The 21,374-nt window shown below is 37.9% G+C and overlaps 2 protein-coding genes across 9 annotated transcripts in view; one reads left to right on the top strand and one right to left on the bottom strand.

Moving 5' to 3' along the window:
- Positions 1–1,592, bottom strand: part of TPR (translocated promoter region, nuclear basket protein) — a 44,503-nt gene extending 42,911 nt beyond the window's left edge. For both annotated transcript variants that reach the window (XM_049807629.1, XM_049807630.1), the window contains exon 1: positions 1,375–1,592. In XM_049807629.1, coding sequence (XP_049663586.1) covers positions 1,375–1,525 — 151 coding nt within the window. In that variant the 5' untranslated portion in view covers positions 1,526–1,592. The remainder of the gene's footprint in view (positions 1–1,374) is intronic.
- An 88-nt stretch (positions 1,593–1,680) lies between these two features.
- Positions 1,681–19,231, top strand: ODR4 (odr-4 GPCR localization factor homolog). 7 transcript variants are annotated; one of them, XM_049808670.1, is made up of 14 exons: positions 1,681–1,697; positions 2,949–3,083; positions 3,521–3,652; positions 4,042–4,137; positions 5,270–5,376; positions 6,082–6,118; positions 6,245–6,385; positions 7,003–7,098; positions 7,620–7,685; positions 9,049–9,177; positions 9,873–9,963; positions 11,594–11,779; positions 16,745–16,837; positions 18,038–19,231. In XM_049808670.1, exons 2-14 carry the CDS (start codon positions 2,985–2,987, stop codon positions 18,103–18,105), a joined length of 1,341 nt encoding a protein of 446 aa, XP_049664627.1. In that variant the 5' UTR covers positions 1,681–1,697; positions 2,949–2,984; the 3' UTR covers positions 18,106–19,231. The 7 variants fall into 7 exon arrangements, with proteins under 7 accessions (XP_049664627.1, XP_049664626.1, XP_049664625.1 ...); XM_049808669.1 differs by lacking the exon at positions 1,681–1,697 and adding an exon at positions 1,933–1,952; XM_049808668.1 differs by lacking the exon at positions 1,681–1,697 and adding an exon at positions 1,969–2,101.
- Positions 19,232–21,374: the final 2,143 nt, after the last annotated feature.

Below are 21,374 nucleotides of genomic sequence, written 5' to 3'. Positions count from 1 at the left end.
CCAACTTAAAACTTCTTTTACCTGTAGCATATTTCTATACACATACAATAAAATCCACATAACCCTAGGTATCAAGGATTTGATTTAGAAAGTTTTTAATGAACACTTCTTAAAATGAACTCTTGTGCTCTATGCTGCAAATCCCATAGCACTGAAAAAATAATTAGATCTAAATTTTGGTTATCTGAAACAGTAACTGTGTCATAGAGCTTAACTGTAAAATACTTAGTAAAAGCAGAACTATTCTCACTCTCAGGCACAGTGGGCTTCTAAGGAAGCACTGAGAAATTTTTATTTATCTTGTGCTTCCTATCATATCTTACAATTTCAAATAATGCTGCCCCTCCAGCCATATATGAGAAGAATGGACCTGAAAGAGACTAACCTGCTAAAATCTGTGGGCTACCTGAATTTACGGTACACTTCATTAATTCACTTTAGCAAGATTTTTATCATGAAAGAGACGGAAAGGTTGAAGGAAAGGTGGAAGTAGAGTTTACATCAGAAGTATGTCACCTACCCGATAAATTAACTCATATTCACAAGCCTGCCCAGCGCTTACACTCATCTACCCTCTTCTCTCATCTCTACTCCAGTTCTCTATTACTATTATTTTTCTGTGATGTAGTAACCTCCAAATCAATATAAAAACGTTGATTCTATCAGGAACATTTTATATGGAGAGGTTATGGTCTTCAACATGGAATTTAACAGAAAAAGTATAAACCTAAGGCTATCTGAGAGTTGGGTAAATGAATCATTATTTCTCTTCCACAGCTAAGATCATGAAGGTCTGAAGCCTACCAATGCTTGTTATAAATGTGATTAAAGGCTGTTCTTTAACCTCATTTCGAATGTAGTTTTAACCCTGAATAGTCCTTTGCAAAATTAAAAAAAAAAAAAAAAAAAAAAAATCAGACTCCTTTTGCCAAGCAAAAGTGAGAGAAAAAACCCTACCAGGCCTCAACTGAAGGGTCCCTTCCCAGCCAGTGGGCATGCCCCCCTACTTCAGGGCCCCTTCTCAGCCAAAGGACGCACACCCCTACCTCACAGGCCCCAGGTCACCCCCTGAAAGCGTTTCGAAGACAACAACGACCCGTCAGGCCCAAGCCTGCCTCCCTCCCTCCCTCCTCTCATCAGAAGGGACCGCGACATCGCGCGGCGGAGGAGGGGGCACCCGGCCCGACCCCAGCCCACCCGGTCGCACCCGAGCCGCAGGCCCGCTGCCTCTGCCCGAGCACCGGGACGAGCGGCTACCGCGCAGCCCTTGGGCAGCGCGGCCCCCTCCGCACGGAGCAGCCCGGGGCCTGCCCCGTTCCCGCTGCCCCCTCACCTCCGTTCCCGTCCTCCCAGCTTCCCCCTCCCCAGACTCACCGCTGTCCACCTTGAAGCGCTCATGCCTGGCTCGGAGACCGTCGATCTCGCTCTGCTGATCGGCCAGGAACCGCTCCAGCTTCCCCTGCACCGGCTTGGGCAGCTTAGAGAGCTCGGCCCGCTCCAGGACCTGCTGCAGCACAGCCGCCATCTTGGAAGCAACCGCTGCGCTTTCCGGCCTAACCGCCACCGGCCGCGACGCGCACAAGGGTTCGGGCGCCGCATTGCCGCATGCGCGTGCAAGTGGGCCGCCCCCCGCGGAATCATGGGAAGTGTGGTTTTCCAGGCAAGGAGCGGCGCGCCACTAAGTACTTCCGTTTCCGGTAAGGCCATTCTTTCCGCCATGTTGAGTGAGGCTAGAGTTGCGGGTTGATACATGAGGGCCGCTAAAATTGAGACAGGAGTCCCGAAGGCTTCGTCTCGAAGCTCGCCACGAGGCCGCTCGCCCTTCTAAGGCGTCCTGCGCACCCGGGAGATGCAGGAGGAGGCGTTACAGCTTCTGCCACTCAAAGCATGGCGGCGTTGGCGCTGAGCTCTCCCTCTGCGCGCCCTTTTCCCGCGCTCGGGTCTGGGTTGTTGTGCGTCATCACCCTATACCGGGGCGCGAGCGGCGCCTGCCGGTGACGCGGGTCACCTCCGTGCTCGGCTGGGACGGCGGCAGTGGTGGCGGCAGCGCTGAGGTGGTGGCGGCCGAGCTTGGGGACCCGGCGGCGGCCGCGGCCGCCAGGCGAGTGCGGGGAGCGCTTGGGGGCGGCCCGAGGCGGTGGGGCAGCTGCGCGGGAGCGACCGCCGAGCTGTGGGCCGGGCTCCAGTGCGGGTGCGGAGGTGCTTTTGGCCCGGCTGGGTGGGCTGAGGTGAGGTGGGTGACAGCCTTCCTCCAAGCCCTGGCCCGGAGCTTCAGCTCTGCAGTCCCTGTGCAGCTTTGTCCAGCAGGCACCTTTGCGGAGGCTCGGAACGCCCTTTGCTTTCTCATGTTTAGTTTTTGTGAAAGTCCTCGGTGTGTAAAGCAGTTTTCAGAATAGGTCTGCGTGGAAGGGAGGGGTGTCAGTGGCAGTCCCCATGCCCTGGCTTCACGTGGCTACTGGTGGGAGCTGCAAGGATGGCCTTTTGGATAGTCCCCAGATGCTGTATTTTTAATGCCTTAGGAATTGGAATGAAAAATGTGCGTGGCATGTTTAGATACAAGTGTGGAATTTAGCAAGTCCCTCAAAGAGGATTGTGAATGCAAAAATGCGCACTTTACGTTCTGGCCTCTGATGCAACATGATGCAGCAAGAAATCGTTGCTTGAAGACATGTTTTTCCTAGTATTTGCTTGCATTACTTGCCATGTCATTTCAGTGGCAGGTATTTAAAATAGCTTTCTTTCAAATAAGGGTCACATACTTTCTCTAGTATAGAGAACTATGTTTTTCATTTAAAAAATCAAACTTGCAGATCGTAAAGCTACTTAACTAATCTTTGTTGACAGGTAAAGTATTAATCCATTCAGCATCTTTGTGCGAGACTCTTATTTTCATGTAACCAGTGTAGTATATGTACTTCCTCTGACTTTATACGTTATTTGTTTTGTAGGTTGAAACTACAATACTTAGTCTAAAACCTGCAGTAATGGGTAGAACTTACTTTGTTGAGGAAGCTATTGGGCAGTATCTTTCAGACCTCAGCACAAAATTAAAGCCTTATGTCACTGGCCTGTTAATAGGGCAGGTAAGTGTGTAATATCTGAAGTCTGTTCCATTTGTTCATGTTAATAGGGGAAAACCCCCTTGGCCTTAATCATCTGGGATAAGCCTATAAACATCACACTGAGCTTGTGTGATGCAGGAGGGTGGTAATATGACCAGAAGAGACTTCTCCAGAGGGTTTGCAGTGTCAACGAACTACTCAAGTCTTTTAAAATCCTTTTGTGAAAGATACAACACGTAGAAAAGAGATTAAAATCATAAAAATAAAACTTGTCACTAAACAAGGCGTTAAGGCAAAGGCAAAAGAAACCCATGAAGGAATTATTTTTGCAACAGATTACTACAGAGTTTAACAATACCTAATATAAAGCAGCCCTTGCAGTTACTATATTATGCAGTATAGTCTCAGACTTTATATCAATCTCATGGTATATTTGCTTATATTGATGTCTTTGACAGTGTTCCCCACAAAGAGACTACGTAATTCAGGCTGTTCGAACGCCTCCAAAGGAAGAGCAGAAGGAAGACAACATCAGTCCTTCAAAACTGGCATCCATCGATGAAGAATGGATAACTACGCATGCCAGTCAGGTAGCACGGCGTGAATTAACGAAGGGCTTGGGAGGAATAGAAAGGAAGTAAGATCGACAAAAACTATCTAATCACTTGTGTTGTCTGAAGACTTTTTCTCAAAGTAAAAGAACCTTCCTAACCATGCTAGGCACAGATATTTTAAACTAAAATATCTGGGGTTTTTTTCAAAGTTCATGATGAAACAGAGACTTGATAGGACTGAAGCGAGAAAGTTTTCAAGATGTGTTTAGACATTTCAGAGAAACATATAAGTGAAAAACAGTCTTGCTTAATTCATTTCTTCTCTTGATATGTACTTGCGTCATTAGAAAATTTTGATATATCAAGTTACATACTTGCTAGATCTTTGATTCCTATTAATGTTTTTTGTTTGTTTGTTTTTTAAGGTTTCTAGAATGCTTCCTGGAGGCTTATTAGTTCTAGGTGTATTTATTATTGCAACTCCAGAACTGTCAAAAGATTGTCAAAATGCTTTGCGCAAGGTAAGTAGACTTCCTGGTGGAAAGACAGGAATATCTTTAGGTGTGTAGCTGAGTAATTTTCTATCATTGACTTGAATATATATGGTTGTTTTGTTGCTTTATTTCTAAAAGCACAAACGTTCTGGTTTGAGGTATGGTTTTGAGACTGAAACATCAGAAATTGCTGTCTTATGGGACTATAGCACACCTTGTGTTTGCTAACTTTCTTGTGATGTTTGTTATTGTAATAACAAATCTTACTGTATTTACTGGAAGTGGACATTCGGGCTTAAGGAAAACATCTTCAAGGTTAATGTTAAACTAAATCCTTGTGGCACAATTGCTAGTAATGGTAGCATGTTAGCTTTTTTTGTCTGAATTAGAGATGTTTATAGTAGTGAAAGATCTACAGCTCTGATTCCTCTAAAATGGATATCTTGTATAGAACTAGTAGTATTTGACTTAGGTGTGGAGGGTTATATTTAAAAACTACTTAGAATGTGCTACTGTCTGATAGATGTAAAATGCTTTTTTTTTTCAGTATTGGGGCATCTAGTGCCACATTGACTTTCTGTTCTGTAGATGTAGGTTCATTTTATCATTTTCATAAAGTAAGCATGATGAATGATTTAAACATGAGTAGGTTCTAAAGCCTAAGGTCCAAGATTCAGTTTTGGCAGTGCAGCACAATCACATCTCAGTTGTGATTACTGAAACTAGTAGCCAACAAAAAAAGGTGAGCTGTGTCCAGGTGATCAGTGATTGCTGAATTAAAATTTGTTTGTTTTTTTTTTTTAATTAGTAGCTATTTTGCACAGCTGTCTTTCCTGATCGTCAACTGATAGATATAAAGCTGTAATATTTTTGTGAGGAGAAAAGCATACAAGTTGAATATGTGAATGTGTGTTGCTTGGTTTGGTTCACAAGGAAGCTGAATTAAGATTTCACAAGTGACTTTCGCTTTGGAGTGGTTGCCTATGAGTCTTTGTTGAATGTTTTTTTAACATGACATTTTGTGACATGGAAGCTGTATTTCCTGTTTATACATAATTATGATATCGCTTGGACTTAGAACTTCAGTACAAGACTATTTTCCAGAAATTATAATGCATTATTTTTGTGAAAAAATCCATTATACTTTTTTCATCTTTAGCTAATCTTCTCAGTGGAGAAGTCCTTGACTAAAAGAAGACTCTGGAAACCTGCGGAGGAGGAGGTCTCGGAAAGAGCAGCTCTTCAAATTTGTTCTGCTACAAAAAAGTATCCTTTATAAACAAGCTTTATTGATTGAGACTGCTATCCCCAACCTCTTTTCTGTAGTTATTTCTGAATAAATGATAAATTGCGAGGAGGAAGTTGTTTCAGTTGAGATAGGCATAGATCAGTAAGGTGAAATCATGAAGTTTTCTGATTACCCATGAGTAAGACTATTGACCCTCTTATCCTTGCAAAATTTTCATAATTTCTTACCGTTAGGTTTGTTTGTGTGGTGGCATCAAATTATGCCTTCCCCAGTCAGTTTTGATTTGCGTAAATTTAAGATAACATCTAAAAAAATTTATAGCTTCTTGAGCTTGCTATTACCAATGATATTCTACATGGAAGTGGGGAAGTAGTGAGCATGTGGGATCTGTACTAGTGCAGAAGAATGCTGGGTCTGTTGATAATGAGATAATACAAGGAGAGAAAGCAAGGTTTTTCCTTGGAGAGGTGAGAGAGACAAGGACAAATTACAAATTGGTGCATTGGTGGCTCTCCCTGTGCATACCTATTGATCTTAATATATTTGTAAGAGATGGGATAGCATCGCTATGGTAGTTGGAGTTTACAGTCAAATGTTTTTCCACTTTTTTTACACTAATGAAAGGTGAGAACTTTCTTCAGTAGTAAAAGACAAAGTTAATTGTGAATTGTTCTTACTCGTTTTTTTGCTTTTCACTGGATCTTTTTCTTTAAGTAGCAAAGAGTAGTTTGCCGAACCTATGATGTACAAGATCCAAAGGTAAGCTCGTAATCCTATGTGTACAGCTTCTAATGCATGACAAGCAAAGTTTCAAGAAAAAAATCTCTATTTAAGTTATAAAGTGTTTTGTATAGACTCTTTGTTGCTTTTTTTTTCTGTTCTCAGAGCTCACCTAAACCAGCAGATTGGAAATACCAGAGTGCTCTGTCTGCATCCTGGTTGGCTTTGAACTGTACAGTAAATGTTAATATTCACATTCCACTTCTTGCTACTTCACCGAACCATGACTTGGAGAAAAATACCAAGGTAACTAACTGGCTGCACCAGTTTTGTTGTTGGTCTCTACACTATTTCTGTTGAAAATTAAATGAGAGAGAAAGATTTGAATAGTGTGAGTAGAGGAGTAGGACTAATCAGCAGAGAATGTTTGGCAGTTATTCCTCTTTTAAATGTAATTTGAAGTTACTCTGAAGCATTCATAGTATAAAAAATGTGGATAGCTTTTCTTCTGCTGTGCTTAGTGTAGCAGTTTCCTTTGCTCAGAATTATTTGGCGGTTGTCATGAGTATTCCAACTGAAGTCTCCTGCTTCACCTAGTGAAAGGTTACATCCAATTAGAACAGAGGTATGGGGTGCTTTTAATATGAATTGACTGTCAGTAGTCTGCATCCCTCTACAAAAATCAGATCCCTGGGGTAGCACTTCAATAATTTGAAATGCTTGTTTCTTAATGGATATATTTTGAACTTGTTGGTTTTAAGCTTTAGCTTTGGAAAAACATAGACAGATTTTTCAGAGACTTTAAAATTCTGAGTAACTGTTGAAACATGTTTGTCTATAATTTTCAGCATGATACTGTCCAACTGTTTTAGTGAAATTGTCTTACCTATTATGAGATTTTTGTGTTTCCACTTTTTTTAAAGAATGGGTTAAATCGATGGTCAAAACAGATAGAAGACAGCGTTTTTCTGATCAATGGACAAATTAAAGATGATGATACAGAACTACTGGAAGGGCAGGTGAGTACCAAATAACAAGGAATTGAACTCTATTAGATGTGTAGTTAGAATCTCCAGTGTGATAAAGCATTGACTGAGATGTCTTCTGTACAACATTTGTCGATCTAATTGGCCTATTTTGGGTAACTAATACTCTGGACTGCTTGTGTTCCCATCTTCATTGCTGCAGATTGCCTGTTCTTCTGGCAATGTGAACGCAATAATTGCATGTGAAGTCTGACTAAAAATTCTTCTACAATCCGTCTCCTCATTAAACAACATCAGTAAGGTGTGAATGTAGGTGATAAGATTTCCAAGACGTACATATGTCTAAATGTTTAACAAAGAGTGAAAGCACCTTGTTTGGCTGATACATTCATCTCCTTTTAGTTTTGTATTTATATTCTCATGGTTGTTTTCTATATGCCATTGTTCTTTCTTAAAAGCTGTGAACTAGGACACATTTTATACCATAGTGAGGACACTTTGATTTAGGGATTTTTTTTTCTTGTTTCATCACACAAAGAATTTTTTTCCCTCAGAAAAAGTTAAGAGGAAATACTCAGTCCAGCACTCAGTTTTCTGATGTCAAGGTTCTGGCACAGCTGGTAAGTATTTAGTGGTTTGTAAAGTATAACCTCGCTGTTATCTTATAAAATAGAATAAAAAATGAAATGGCATTCTGAATTATTGTCTAGAAATCCAGATTACTCAATCCTAAGACTTCCCCCCTCCCCCCATGGATATTGACTGTGAATCCGATTGTGGACAGATCTGCATATTTTGTGTCTTCAAAAATTCTTGTGGTGTGATAACCACGTTGTCTAAGAATTGCACAGTACAGCTACAAGGAAAATTTGAAAAACTGGTGATAGAAGTAAAGTCCTTTAAACTAATTCATTTGATAGTAGGATACCTGTACATAACTGCATACATTGATTTCAAGGTGACTTTGCATCATTCTGAAGTTCAGAATCACCCCCACGCTTCAGCTTGCCATGGCTAGCTATGGACATTTACTTGAATGCTTTCATCAGAAGCTCAGTCACTAGTTCTGGATTAAGGTACAGACCCTGGGAGCTGAATTGTAAGCTGGAGCTGCTGGGTCTGTGTCAGGAGTTTCCTCTTTATCAGAGGTTATGCTGACTTGAACCCTGAATTAGGTCCACCAGTCTAAGTCCTAAAGGTGCAAGTGCGTCCAGGCATTGTTTTGTTCTTGCACAGCACAGGCCATACCGTTTCGTCAGGTAGTTCCTGGATTATCTAAAGTCATGTTTAGCAAAACTTCCAGAAATGTATAAAATGCCATTTTAAAAACTTGGTATCTCATCTTCTTTTGTTGTTGCATTGTTCCAATGGTTAATTGCCTCAGAAAGGAAAGCTTTTTGTTTTGGCAGAGAGAGTTTGTGCAGTTCATGTGGAAGTTATGCATCCCTGTGTTTCCAGGTGTTGTCTTAGAGTGCTTCATGCAGCACAGTAATTGTTTTGGTAATTAGGGTGAATATTTCTAGGCAACAGTTTTATACAGTTCTAAATATGACCACATTTATAATTTAGTACTGACTGATGAGATGACACTCGGGATACCACAGGTTATGCTTACTATATAGTAAAAAGAAAAACTTCATCTTTTAAAAAAAAAATCTTAAAGAGATTTATAGATTGCAATACTAATTAGCCACAATCTACTTGCCTGAAAAGTTTTAGAAGTCTCATAGACACAAATATTTAAATTGCAACAAATTGAATGTCTGGAAAAGTATATATATTCTCCATAATGGAAAAGGAGAGAGATTTTTAGTCTTAACTAACAAAACTAAAAAAAAATAAAAAATAAAATTAGTTATGAGGGAAAACAGGCTATATGTAAACATCTTAAGGTATGCTATTAATTTCCTACTTCTGTTTTTTGTTACTCATGCTGCAAGTGCCTATGTAACAAGATAAAACTGAAACATGTTTATTTTTCAGTCTCAGGGTTCAAGTCATAGATCAACAGCTACAGTCCAGGTCTGCAGTGGTTCCATAAATCTCAAAGGTGCTGTGAAATGTAGAGCCTATGTACATAACAACAAGCCAAAAGTTAAAGAAGCTATTCAGGTAGTGAAAAGTTTTTTTTAGTTAATCAGAAACATTTTTATGAAATACAAGAAAATTGTCATACTGCTTTTTCTTTGCCAAAATGACATGGTCTAAACTGGTGTTAAGATGTTCATTGCCTTGAACATATGGATTTTTTTAGAAGCCATCTGCGTGTGTGTGTGTGATTGATTCAGTTCCTTTTTCGTTTTTAGCAGGCATGTGTCCTGTTGCTAAGTCTGTTCCATGATGAAACCTTACACAAATTGTCAAAGTGATTAGGCTGTGACACATTTTCTTAAAATTAAGAAAAGGTTACAGACTATATTTTTGTATGTATAGGGGGAAAATACAGATTTATTTGTTCAGTGATTTTTTTTTTTTTTTTCTTGTTATTGAGTCAATGCCTTGTGATTATTTTTGTTTGGTTTTAATAGTAATGTCTAGAAGTTGTCATTTCTTATTCTGACAATACTAACATTCTCCTCAGCTTTTAATTTTTGTTTTGTTATTTGATTTTTTTGATTTTAATTCTTTTGATGTTAGCTTCTCTTTATTGGATTTTTAAAAATTCTCTTTAGAGTTTTTATTTTCTGGAAAAACTGTTCTTTCAACATGGGTTAAACCCTACAAGGGACTTCTTTTGTTGTTTCTTACTAGTCAAAAACTTTGCAAATGGCTCTTACATTACTGATGTCTTCGCTTTGTCTTTGCAGGCTTTGAAAAGAGACATAATAAACACATTGAGTGATCGCTGTGAAATACTATTTGAAGATCTCATTATAAATGAAGGACCTCACAAAAAAAGTAGGAATTCGGAGAAAAACCAGCTTACATTTGCAGTGAATTTTGGTTCTTGTAGAAAATTCTACTAGGGTACTGAAGTTCCAGTTTGGTTAGAGCAGAATAGAAAGCAAATAGCATAATTTCTGTTTGGCAGCCTTGACTTTTTCTTAAATCATGAGAATTTTTGTCAAGTGCAGATAGGTTCTTTGGCATCCCAGTTTTCATACAAAGTTTGTGTTCAGTTCTCATGACCAGAAAATGCAATTTCAGCTTCTTTCTCACTGATCAGAAATTTTGTAATTTTTAAAAATACTGTAGTTGAAATTCCCGTCACTGAAGTTCTAACTGTAACTTGCACATTTTACATTTTTATGGGGTTTTTTTTGTTTTTTTTTTTTTTAAAATCACTGTATGGTATTCCTATTAATAATGAAGTATGCTAAAACTTGGTAGGATTAAAAGAACCAGCTGGGCATGACCTTCCATTTTCTTATATCACCTATGTTACAAATGATAGTGGACGTGAGCTTTGAAGTTTAGTAGTTCATCTCCATTAAATTCATCATGGCATTGTATGTGGTGATTATTATGTGCAGAAGTATCCTGATTATTTTTTTCTAACTAGCTGCACAAATATATAATTTGTGTTGTCTCTGCCCCTGGACTTCTTTCTCTTCATCAAATACTATTTTACAGTCTTTGTGTCTTTTAAAGAAATAGATCTTATTTCAGCACTGTGAATAATTGCTGGATTACATTAGCTTGAATTTAACAGAGCACCATGCAGCGGCCAGAACACAATGCAAATTGATCTGATGAAAATAAAACTTCCTATCATGATTATATTAAAAACTAAGGGGTTATATGCTGAGACCAGATCTCCTAGCTCATGCTGCGTGATTCTTTAAACTTCTTTGAGTCACTGCAATGGTATCAAGTTATCTTCTTGTTCTTTTGTTGTTTTTTTTAAACCAAATATTATTGGTTAATTGAAATATTGATTTGAAGATGATATATAAAAGAAAAGCCTTTTAAAAGATACTATCTTCGGTAGTGATTTTAGAAAAAATAGAAGAGAAATGGAAACTGGCTGATTGTGTAAGGAAAAATTATTCATGTTCAGAATTACTGTTTACTTTAGGATAACGTGGTTTGTTTTGGTGTTAGCCAGCTTTATCCAACCTGCATGATTTAAACTTGTTTTCAGTTGCATGCAGTTTTCCATTTCCTCTTTAGGTGGCACCCGTACTTTGTAGCTTCATGGCATAAAGTAGCCAAATGTTTTCAATGCTTTGTGGTGTTGAAATCATGCTGTTTTGTGTACACTCTTATGTGCAGTATTTCCTAGAGTTCTTTTCTAGTCATTCTAAACATGAAAAAAATTCTGTTTAACATTTTATGGTCTGTTTTGGAGGTCTCTTAGGTATTTCTGGAGAGACTAATGTAAGAATATAAATCAGTATAATAGCAGCCAAAACTTTCATAAAACAGAAACAATGAAACAAGCCATGCCTGAAAACAGGATTTTTGCATGGAAACCTTGAGCAGTTCTTTTGCAATAGCTTTATTTTATGATCAGAGATTAATAAGGAATCTTACCATAGCTGGCAAGGCTTTTATTTGGATGGTATTTTTCCCCCTTTTCTTTCAGGTTTTGGGAGGGAGTATCATGTCTTACCTCAAAGACTGTTTGTCCCTGTTGCTGGATCCAGTGTGATGCTCAGTGATTATAAGTTTGGTGATGAGTCCACTGGAGAAATTCAGGAACGTTTTGTTGAGATGTTGGATCAATCTGTGCAAGCTGAAGATATCCATATAGCAGAGGAAATTAACACAGGTAAATACAGTATCTGAGAACCAGGATAGACTGCATCATGGATTACAAAAATGTTGACTAATGGGATAGGCCAGTTTTACCCAGATATGGATATGCTTAAAGTTGGCTTACTTCATGTCAAGCTCTAAGGGTTTATATCAGTCTAATTACAGCTTAAATATATTTGTGAAAAGTGGTAAGGGTTCTTGCAGTTTTTGTATTTGACTTGTAACAGACCTTTCTCTCTTCTCTCAGATATTTTGCTCTTTCACTGCATTATCTATGCAATCGTGGTTGCAGCTCATGAAGTACAGTAGATACATAAATATATGGCTTAACAAGGTTAGCATACATTACACTGCACATGAATTAAAGGTGATCGTATATTAGCAAATAAACTGTAAAAAAAACCTGTAAAGCTTTATATTCTGGTTACTTTTTTAGTAGTTCAGCTTTGCTGGTTTAAATGCTGAGTAGTTCTGATACTACATAGAATAAGCTAGAATAAGAAGTTGAGAGCTTTAGTCAAATCTACTGTTTTATCACTAAATATTGAAAAATACATATATAGTCTAATGTGTCTTTCAGGAAGATGTCATGCTAAAACCTGACTCTTTCAAAAATACAAAGTACCTTTCTTTGTTCTGAGTGTTTTAATTTATGTATCAAATGCAGTGCCCATAACTGAAGTTTTATGATTCACCCAGAATGGGAAGAAAATAGAGAGCTTTTCCTTTTCTACTGCATGTCTTACAAGTTTATGATCTGATTATAAGACTGTTATATTTGTTTTAGTACAAGTATTTTGCTATAACCTAGTTACTGACTTTTTTCTGAATATTTCCGGTTTATATCATTTCCTGTTGGTGTTTTTTTTCCTTCCCATACAACTTTGATTTCAATGTAGGAGTCAAACCTGTAGTTGAAATGCTTCCTAATAATACTTCCTGTGATCTTACAGAAGAGATTTCTTTTCTTCCTTTTTTTGCCCCATAAATGTGAATGAGCTGCAGGTTACAGGTTCATAATAAAATTCTTAATTTCAGAGCTAACCATAAATTCTTATGTCTTTCTAAATTGATCAGTTTTCCCAGGCTTTAACTAGAGCTGTTAGCAGTGAATCTGATTCATTATCTCAAGAAGTAAAAGATGTACACAGCTCAAGAACCCGAACAAAACCAGGAAAGCCAATAAAAATCTCTCTTGCATTATAAGATTGACTTTTATAATCTTAAAGCTAATTATTACTGAGACTTAGGGAAGCAAATTAGTATTTCTGTAGCAGTGGAGAAAGGTGTGGGAGGGAAAGAGAAGATGATTCAGTTTAGCTTCATTGCTTGTGTAAGGATGTATGATCTGGAGGTAGGAAGAAAGCATGATTTAGACTAACAGCAATACGTCACAAAGATTTGATGCCATTAATAGGCGTAAAATGATGTCCAGGTAGCTCGCAAAATGAGTTTGTATGTTCTTGTAGCTTGCTGGTTATAGAGTTAGGAGTGTGGGATTTATTTTTCTTTTTTTTTTAAAATGTAAATTTAAGGAAGTGCATAGCAGAGGAAAGGAAAGAAAACATACAAAGAGGATTTTGGTAAAAACTGAGACTGGGTTTGTCCCAGTGAACACCATGAAATTTGTCTGTAAAATGGGTTCTGTTAATAGCGATGATGATGATAATGCTCTCAGCACAACAGTGTTAGATTCTGGTAAACATTGTTACTCCCTTAGTAACTTGTGATTTATGTATACGCTTTTATTGATGCCAAGAAGGCTGTTTTAGAAATTAGACTTGTTAACTGTATAAGAGAAGTGTTTTGCATTGTAAAGAAAAGCATTAATTTTGCAATTTGATTGTTATTGGTACTTTAGTATGAAGTGTCCAAGTATTGCTGTAAACGTGAGAGTTTGGGGTTTCCCTTGTGTAAAGGCTTTTTCAATGCATCGTTCCAATTTGGGTAGCATTTGTTGTTTCTCAAAGCTTAGCATTATCTTTATTAATAATAGTCAATATTCAGTAATGGTGTAAAAATTGGTTTGTAGTGAATTTTGACATTAGCCTTTCTGTTTGTATCATGATTCCTGTGGTCTTAGGCACCAACCTTGAATTAAGTGGAAATGCTATCCATAGTGAAGTTCTGGGGAAAGTTTGCTGATAAAAAGAATTGTTTAAAATTCAAGAACTTGAGCAGGCTTTTGAAATAATTTCTTTTTTTGTTGCTCTTTAAAACATGCACTTGAGAAGAAGAGGATCTAATCAGTACAGCCAAAAGAGTTATTTTTTTTTAACCAGCTTTTAGTCAAAACATATGAAATAAAGATATTTTGAGAAGGTCGGTTTCGTGTGCTTAGTATGGCCTCTGCTGCTGTCTCCTATGCTTTTGTTTTCTTGATTCCTTGTACAACTCTCCAGTGAGGTCACTACTGGGTCATGCTTTAAAATTGTTACATGGAAAATAGGAAGTAAAAACTGACCTATTTATAATTGAAAGATATAAATAGCTCTAACATTGTAGCTTCAAGGTATTTAGTGCTTTAATACAAGCAATCGATAGCTTTGCCTTTATGATTGGCATTACTAAATCCATGCCCCTTCTTGGTACAGGGGGTGGTGGTGGTGGTGTGTTAAATACCCTGAGTGGATGAACATAAATAAGACTTCAGTAGTGGCAATCGCTCCCCTATCTTTGTTAATAAATTGAAGAATTAATGAAGAATTAAGGATTCATATAATTGGTATGAGAAAGCATCTGCTTTTAAAAATTCTTTGTGTGATTTATACTACAGCTGCATCACATGCAAGTCTTCCATAACTTAATGACAAAAATGCCTTTGGTAACTAAAGAGCTCAAAAATGTTTCTTTCTTTTTTCTTCTTTCTTTCTTTTTTTCCCCTGAGCAAGCGAGCATTGCTGCCTTGATGTGCAGCTTCAAAAGTTACCTTCAGAAATGTGCAACAGTTCTTACGAAGGTTCAAAGAAACATAAAGTTAGAGGGCACAAACTATCCTACGTGCTCATCAAAACTAAAGCAGAAAGAAACCTGCTGGATCTAGACTTCAGAGGTGACCCAAGAAATGTGGTCAGCTTCTCTAAAAGTGATATGTTGTTTTAGGGAATTGAAAACTATTGTAGTTTGGAGAGAATGTGGTGCTCTTACTGTGCTAGTTAAGGTACTTACTTAAAAAGCTATCTTGCAACAGTTAATAATTCATTTACTGTAGTTCAAGATATCTGCTCATATTTTAGGCAGATGAGGGTGTGTTTTCCTTTGCACAGAAAAAATAATGATGAAACTACGGCCTCATTGTGGACCAGTGGGCTTCAGAGGTATTTGATAATTTATCTTCAAAAAAGCACCCCTTGCACTGAAATGTTGTGTCCTTATTTTTATTTTACATGTATGGGCAGCTTGCAGGGACATCTCAAAGCCATGTTTATGCTTAATGTGTGCATATATATTTGTGCGTATATCTATGTATCTTTCTAGCCTGGTAAGTTTTGTATCAGACAGTTATTAATTGCTTTTCTGTAGTACATCCTATACAGAGTCAGTGGGTTCAGGATAAAAATGGCTAAAGACAGATCCTAAATGTCTAGCTTGAGTGCTTTTTTGTAACAACAGATCTTGTGCAAGTTTGACTTAAAAAAGAATTTGAAGACAGTCATGCACATGACTCACCTTAGATGACAGAAGCAACCTTTCTGATCACATACCTAGATTATACATTTCCCCAATAGCTAATGATATGATAGAGAAAGTACTTTTCCATGAATCATTTTCGTATGAGTCATACAAGGGGTGTGCCTTATTACTCAACTATGTAATTTGTAATTTATAGGTGATTGACAGCCCCACTCTGGGAATGGGAGATCTGTTTTCATTTAGATCAGTATTCCACAGGCTGCTAAAATGATATCTGGTACTGCTGTGGGTTTTTCTTCTTCATCCTCTGGACAAGAACAATCTGTTAGGCTTTTTTTTCTTATCTCAGCATGCCCATTCTGTTCTTTCTGAAGACATCCAGATCTCACTGCAATAGCACAAACACTTTCTCCTACTGTTTACTTGTCCAGAAGATGTCTGCAATAGTAGCTACTGAATTGTAGTCAGAACTTTTGGCAAGTGATGCCTTAGCAAACTATCCTGGGAACAGGAATACAAATTGAAGACCTTTGCCCTACCACCATCAAGTAGCCTTACCACTGAACTAGGTAGTCCAAAGCATGCTCGCTCTATGTGGGGATACACGAACAAGTTCAGCTAGACGACTTAAGATTAATCCCCTTCTTTCTCTCCTCCCCCTCTCTAACAAGCTGGATATAGCCAAGTGATTAGGGAAATCTTTGGAAAGGAAATAGATACAGATTTGAATCCCATCAGTCTGGAAATAGAATCAAGCTCTCTCACATCCTGGCTGAGCAGTCTAAGGATTTAGTAATTGTTCCAAAGGGGAATGTGTCCTTTATGCCTGCTCTGCAAGTGTATTTTTAGCGGATCTTCAAAAAGGAATTTCTGTGCTTTGAAAAAAAGCATCTATGGCTGTTGGGTAGGGAGGTGATGCTGGGCTCACTCCATGTAGCCTGAACTCTGGACAGATGGCTTTGAAGGAAAAAGGTGGTTAATGGTTCATTTTGGTGGTTCCCGGTCAGAGTAGTGAAATTCTCCTCAGGTTATGTAAAGGGGGTTGGATATGTTGCTCTGGATGCAGGGTGTGGAAAATTAGTTTTGGAAGAGGAGCTCCTTCCCAAATGTATTTTTTCCTCTTTAATTTTTTCTCTTTATTTTTTTTCTCGTCCAGCCATATGGAATAGTTTAGTGCTATGCTGTTGCTACTGTACCTTTTCTACTGCAATAAACTGTTTTTTCTACCATAAATGTACTTTATAAAGTTGATAGGAAGTTCTTGGCCTTTTGTATTAATTCAACTGTAAGACACAACTGTTAGCTTTTCACCTGTTATTTACTTCTTCACTTGATTTCCATGCAGTTGATATTTGTCCAGTTGCTGACAACATGGATGACACACAACAGCAACAACTGACAAAAGCAACACTGCTGTTGAAACTTCAACAAAATATGGGTACGTTACTTCCCTGATTTTTGCTATGGCAATCCAGAAATTATAATGGCCCCTTTCAATACTGTTAGATTCCACAGCGTTATTAATAAACTGGTGAGATTAATACAATACTTTTCTAAAATGAATTCCCATTTCAGTATTGTAGGTGCAGGGTGTTTCTGGGGAAGAAAGAACCACAGCCTGCTGTTGGAACAAAACCGGTGTTTGCATTCGTTCAGCCTACAAGTCAATACAAAAGGCTCATGTAGCTTTATTTCTTTTTTGGAGAGCCACCGCTTCTATAATTCCATACTTTAAAAAAACCCAACACAGTTGAATGGCTTTGTCAAGTAGGCATCCATAAATCGGCTAGTGACTCACAAATCTTCTTCTGAAGCTGACGAATACATATGGGCTTGGGTGCTAATTGTCAGCCTCAATAATTCAGGGAACACCAGCCACAGAACTCTTCTTTCAAATACAACTTCTCCATGATACTCCATAGTCCAGCTCTCAGATGTCTGTCTGCACTTAGTACAGTTCTCTTTGTGCGTTTTGACTGTCTTTTCACATTAAAATACACTTCAGTCATCAAAACAGTAACTTTTGTTTTCTATTAATGCTTAGAAGTAGAACATGGTAACTGGAAGATTAAAGAGTAGTAGCAGTAAATATGTGTTTGCTTTGGATGTAAAAATGTTTTCCCTTGAATCATCACTCAGGTGTTCTGGTTTTTTGTGTCATCTTCTCAGCTGCATCAGTAACAAGCATGTTAATCAACAGGAAAATGACTGTTGTGCTACAAAGACTTACAGAGTAGATGTAGTGCAACTCAGACAAGAAAAAACTTATTAGCTTTTGTTTCTTAAAGCTTAAAATTTTTGTTATTTTTCCTAGCCTGATTCCTAGAATTAAGCAGTAGTGCAGAGTCAGTGCGTTATTTTATGGGCCAGGACACGGCCAAGTTACTACAGAAGTATGTGGTCGTCTGGATTTCTGGAAGAATCCTGCTCTGATTAGAAATGTCATGTGGAGCTTTTATAATTTAACTATCTGACATCGTAGCTGTAGATTTAGGCTTCACAGTGGTAGATGTTTTTTGGGGTGGCTTTTATTTCTCCTCCTGCTTGCCATTCGCCTGGACCCTGCCCTTCACACCCTAGCTGCTGATGACTGTGCTGCCCTTGCCACTCACTGAATGCATTTCCTTTGTTATTTTAGGTGTGGTAATAGCAGCTGCTGTTGCAGTCTTTGCATCGATCTTCTCTTTCAATTACTTCAGTGATTAAACTCAAGCAACCGGAGCTTCATGGAAGTATTGACCAGTTCCAAGATGGAAGCATCTGGGTTTAATATATTAGTAATTTAGAATTGTTGCCTAAATATCGCCAGTTAGATGTGCAATATAAATTGTAATGATAGGTTCAGTTACCTTGTTCCAGCATGCACTTACTATATATATCAAGTAGAATCATGCAGTTACAGTATCAAGTAGAAGGTGAATCAAGTTTACAAGAAACTAACCCTGTTGCTTTGTATAAATGAATGATAGTATTATTTTCTAGAAGGATCCCTTAAGTAAATGCAGAACTTCCTACTTGCTGTTTTAATGCAAAATGCTATCACTGGTGTTTTTCAGGCTATTGGTAAGACTAGCCTAGTTACCTGGTGTGATGATTCTTCCTTTAACAGTTCCTTTGCTAAGAGAACTCTTATCTCATTAAACTTAATTGGGGAAAAATTAGATTTAATGCAGCCAGCATTTCACCATATGCATTGGTTAACTAGCATAATAGGTATACAAACAGTTTTCTCGTAGTTTCAAGACTAGACCAATTCAGCCTGTAAATACCTTAGTTCAAGACCTGGAGAACTCAGAAGTCAGTAAAATGCATAGAACTTTTGAGATATGTATACACCACCTTTTACTCAGTGACTCTTAACGGACTTCTCTGTCCAGCTCCGATTCAATCATCATTTTCTTGGAATATTAACTATTTCAGCAACAGCTACATCTAGGCAGCCCTTGTGGATTAACTTGTAGATGGATGCAAGTTATCAAAAACTGTTTGCTAATCAGGATTTTTAGCCTATAAACAGATAGCTCTTGATTATGAGATATTCTCCTGGGTATGTTAGGCGACAACATGACTGTTTACTTGCCATGAGGAGAGCGGAAGGAGGGAAAAATTCTGTTAAGGTTAGTAAAGAATAATTTGTGCATGAAATGTGATGTTTACTTGGATCTGAACTGCAATAGAAAAGAATTCCAGATTTTAGGGCATTTTAATACCACTGTAAATTTCTTTTTTGTATAAAGGCACTGGAACACTAAGAAAAAACATAAACATTTTGGTTGTAAAGCATAATCAAGGATGTGCTGGGATACTTTTAATAAAAGGCAACTATGAGAAAGGTGTCCTAAATACTATTGCCTCATCTGGGTATTCCATTTTTACATGTTTGGAGAAAGAGCTGCTTTTAGTATAGTAACTATTTTGGAACACAGTGTTGATCTTTTGTGCTTAGTATTGCTCAAGTAGGGCCTATGAGAGGAAAGCGAATGTTGTAATGGAGGCACTGTTTTCAGCTGCTGCATGTTTTAAAGATGCATGTTATTCTGTGCAAACAGGTGGAATCAATAGGCAAGATGGCATTATGCAGAAGCAGTTGATTCCAGGAGAGGTTGAGTGCTGTCCAGAAGAAGATGAATTTTGCAATGTGCTTCAAAATATGGTTGACTTAAAAAATGCTCTGTTAAAGTCTATTAGAAGGAGGAACAGGGGAGTAATGAGAAGAAAAAAGTTTGTCTTTTGTCTCTTTTTGTCTCTCTCTTTTTTTTCTTCTTTTTTTTTGGGGGGGGGGTGGGGAGTATGCTTTCAGAGGTAAAATACAAAACGGTTATTCTGTAGTTGCCTGTTACTTGAAACTCAGCCATAGACATGAAGAACATTTGAGATTCTAAGTATCTTACACCAGAGAAGAAAATTGTCACGAAACAGTCTTCCAGTAGTTCTTGTTTAGCACCTGTGATCTAAAAAGTAGAGTTTGTTTGGAGGTGTTATTCCCTAGCAAAGAACTCTGTTTTTCTTTCTCCCCTGCAAGCTTATTCAGTGTTTAGTAAATGAACCTTTTCTTTATGGCGTTTCTACAGGCAGTCAAATTAATCCTTCAGCTTAAGTCTAATTTTCCAATTTGAGGTTGGAAGAAGGCAAAGAAAGAAGTTGCTTTGGATGAGATTTCTGCTTTAGTACAGGAGACTGCATTTAACTACCATGTGCAATAAGAAAATAACCCTGTCAAAGAAAAAAATGAGTAATTTGACTTGTATCTACAGATTGAGCCTTCCAGTCATCCTGCCATGAGGAAATAGTGGATGTAGAAGAAAGCAGGTTCTTGCTTGCCTAAGAATTATAGAACTAACCAAGAAGGGATTTCATTGTTGTTTTGTTTCCCATCCTTTTTGTACTGTTAACCACTGATAACATAAGAAAATGAGTTCTTTAAGAAAAACAAAGGGGTGTGTTTAAGAAAAAAGGAAAGCAACCTTTTAGAAGTCTATTTCTTGACTACTGCTTAACTTTTGCACAGATTTCATATAGGTTTATCCTTTTCCTGCTACCTATGTAATCTTCTGAAGCTTTCAGTTTGTGAAAACTCCATCATGACTGAAACTGAGCTTTGTTAACTTGTATCCATGACTGCAGATATATTTTTATTTTAATAGGTAAGAGTCTAGAGGAACAGTTGGGACTTCTACAGCTGGAAATCTGGCACTTCCAAGTGTAGTTCTAAAACTGATGTTATGAAATAACTTTACAGAAAACTTATTCTCTGTGCTATGTAGTTTTAAAAAGCCTCAGTGGTGTTGTGAGGAATTATAAACCTTGTACATCTGAGGGGTAGCATTCAGCTTGCCGATAAGACATACATCTACTAGAACTTCTGTTCTTAGTTTAGTCAGCAGTGACACCGCTGATAATTAGTTCCCCCCTCTCCTCCATTTTTGTCTGCATCAGAATATTTGAGGATGCTTAGGGTCTCTGTGCCTGAGTCAAAAGGAAGAGTATCCATAGCCGATGGTAGCAGGAAGACTGCTCCCATGTGCCTATTGAAGCATTTACTTTTTGTTATTCAGGAATCTTCATGCAGTATTATGATGTTTGAGTGAAGTCTTGCTTTTTCATTTGAAGTTTTTTTTTTTTTCTGCAGAAATATGGATGACTGCTGTGATCAGAGCTTTATTTGTAACTTCATGAGTCATGAGCTTCTGTTGAGGCTTGGTATCACGTGTGTTTTCTTTGTTTTTTTTTTTTTAAATTACAGGTTGAAGGAAATCCTGCTTAAGCATGCTTAATCTGTCTTTTAAATTGGAGTGTCAGCTTATTTCTTACAACTAGTTATAAATGTAGTTTGTGTGGTGGTTATTGTTTGTTAGGGTTTTTTTGCTTTCAGCCTGGGTTTCTCAAAGGAATGAAGCTTATGTGATCAGGCTGCTGATGTGCAGCCTAATAAATTTTGAAACAAGTTTGATAAAGAAGGAAAGTTCTTAATGTTA

Source organism: Accipiter gentilis, chromosome 8 (assembly GCF_929443795.1).
Source record: "Accipiter gentilis chromosome 8, bAccGen1.1, whole genome shotgun sequence".
Lineage (NCBI taxonomy): Eukaryota > Metazoa > Chordata > Aves > Accipitriformes > Accipitridae > Astur > Astur gentilis.
Note: the sequence above shows the minus strand (reverse complement) of the source record. Positions and strands in the feature narration are given on the sequence as shown.

Coding starts and splice junctions, on each gene's coding strand:
- ODR4 (XM_049808663.1), top strand. CDS start 2,474: ATGGCCTTTTGGATAGTCCCCAGATGCTGTATTTTTAATGCCTTAGGA. Junction 5,377..6,081: donor ATTTGTTCTGCTACAAAAAA/GTATCCTTTATA, acceptor TAAGTAGCAAAG/AGTAGTTTGCCGAACCTATG. Junction 6,119..6,244: donor ATGATGTACAAGATCCAAAG/GTAAGCTCGTAA, acceptor TTCTGTTCTCAG/AGCTCACCTAAACCAGCAGA.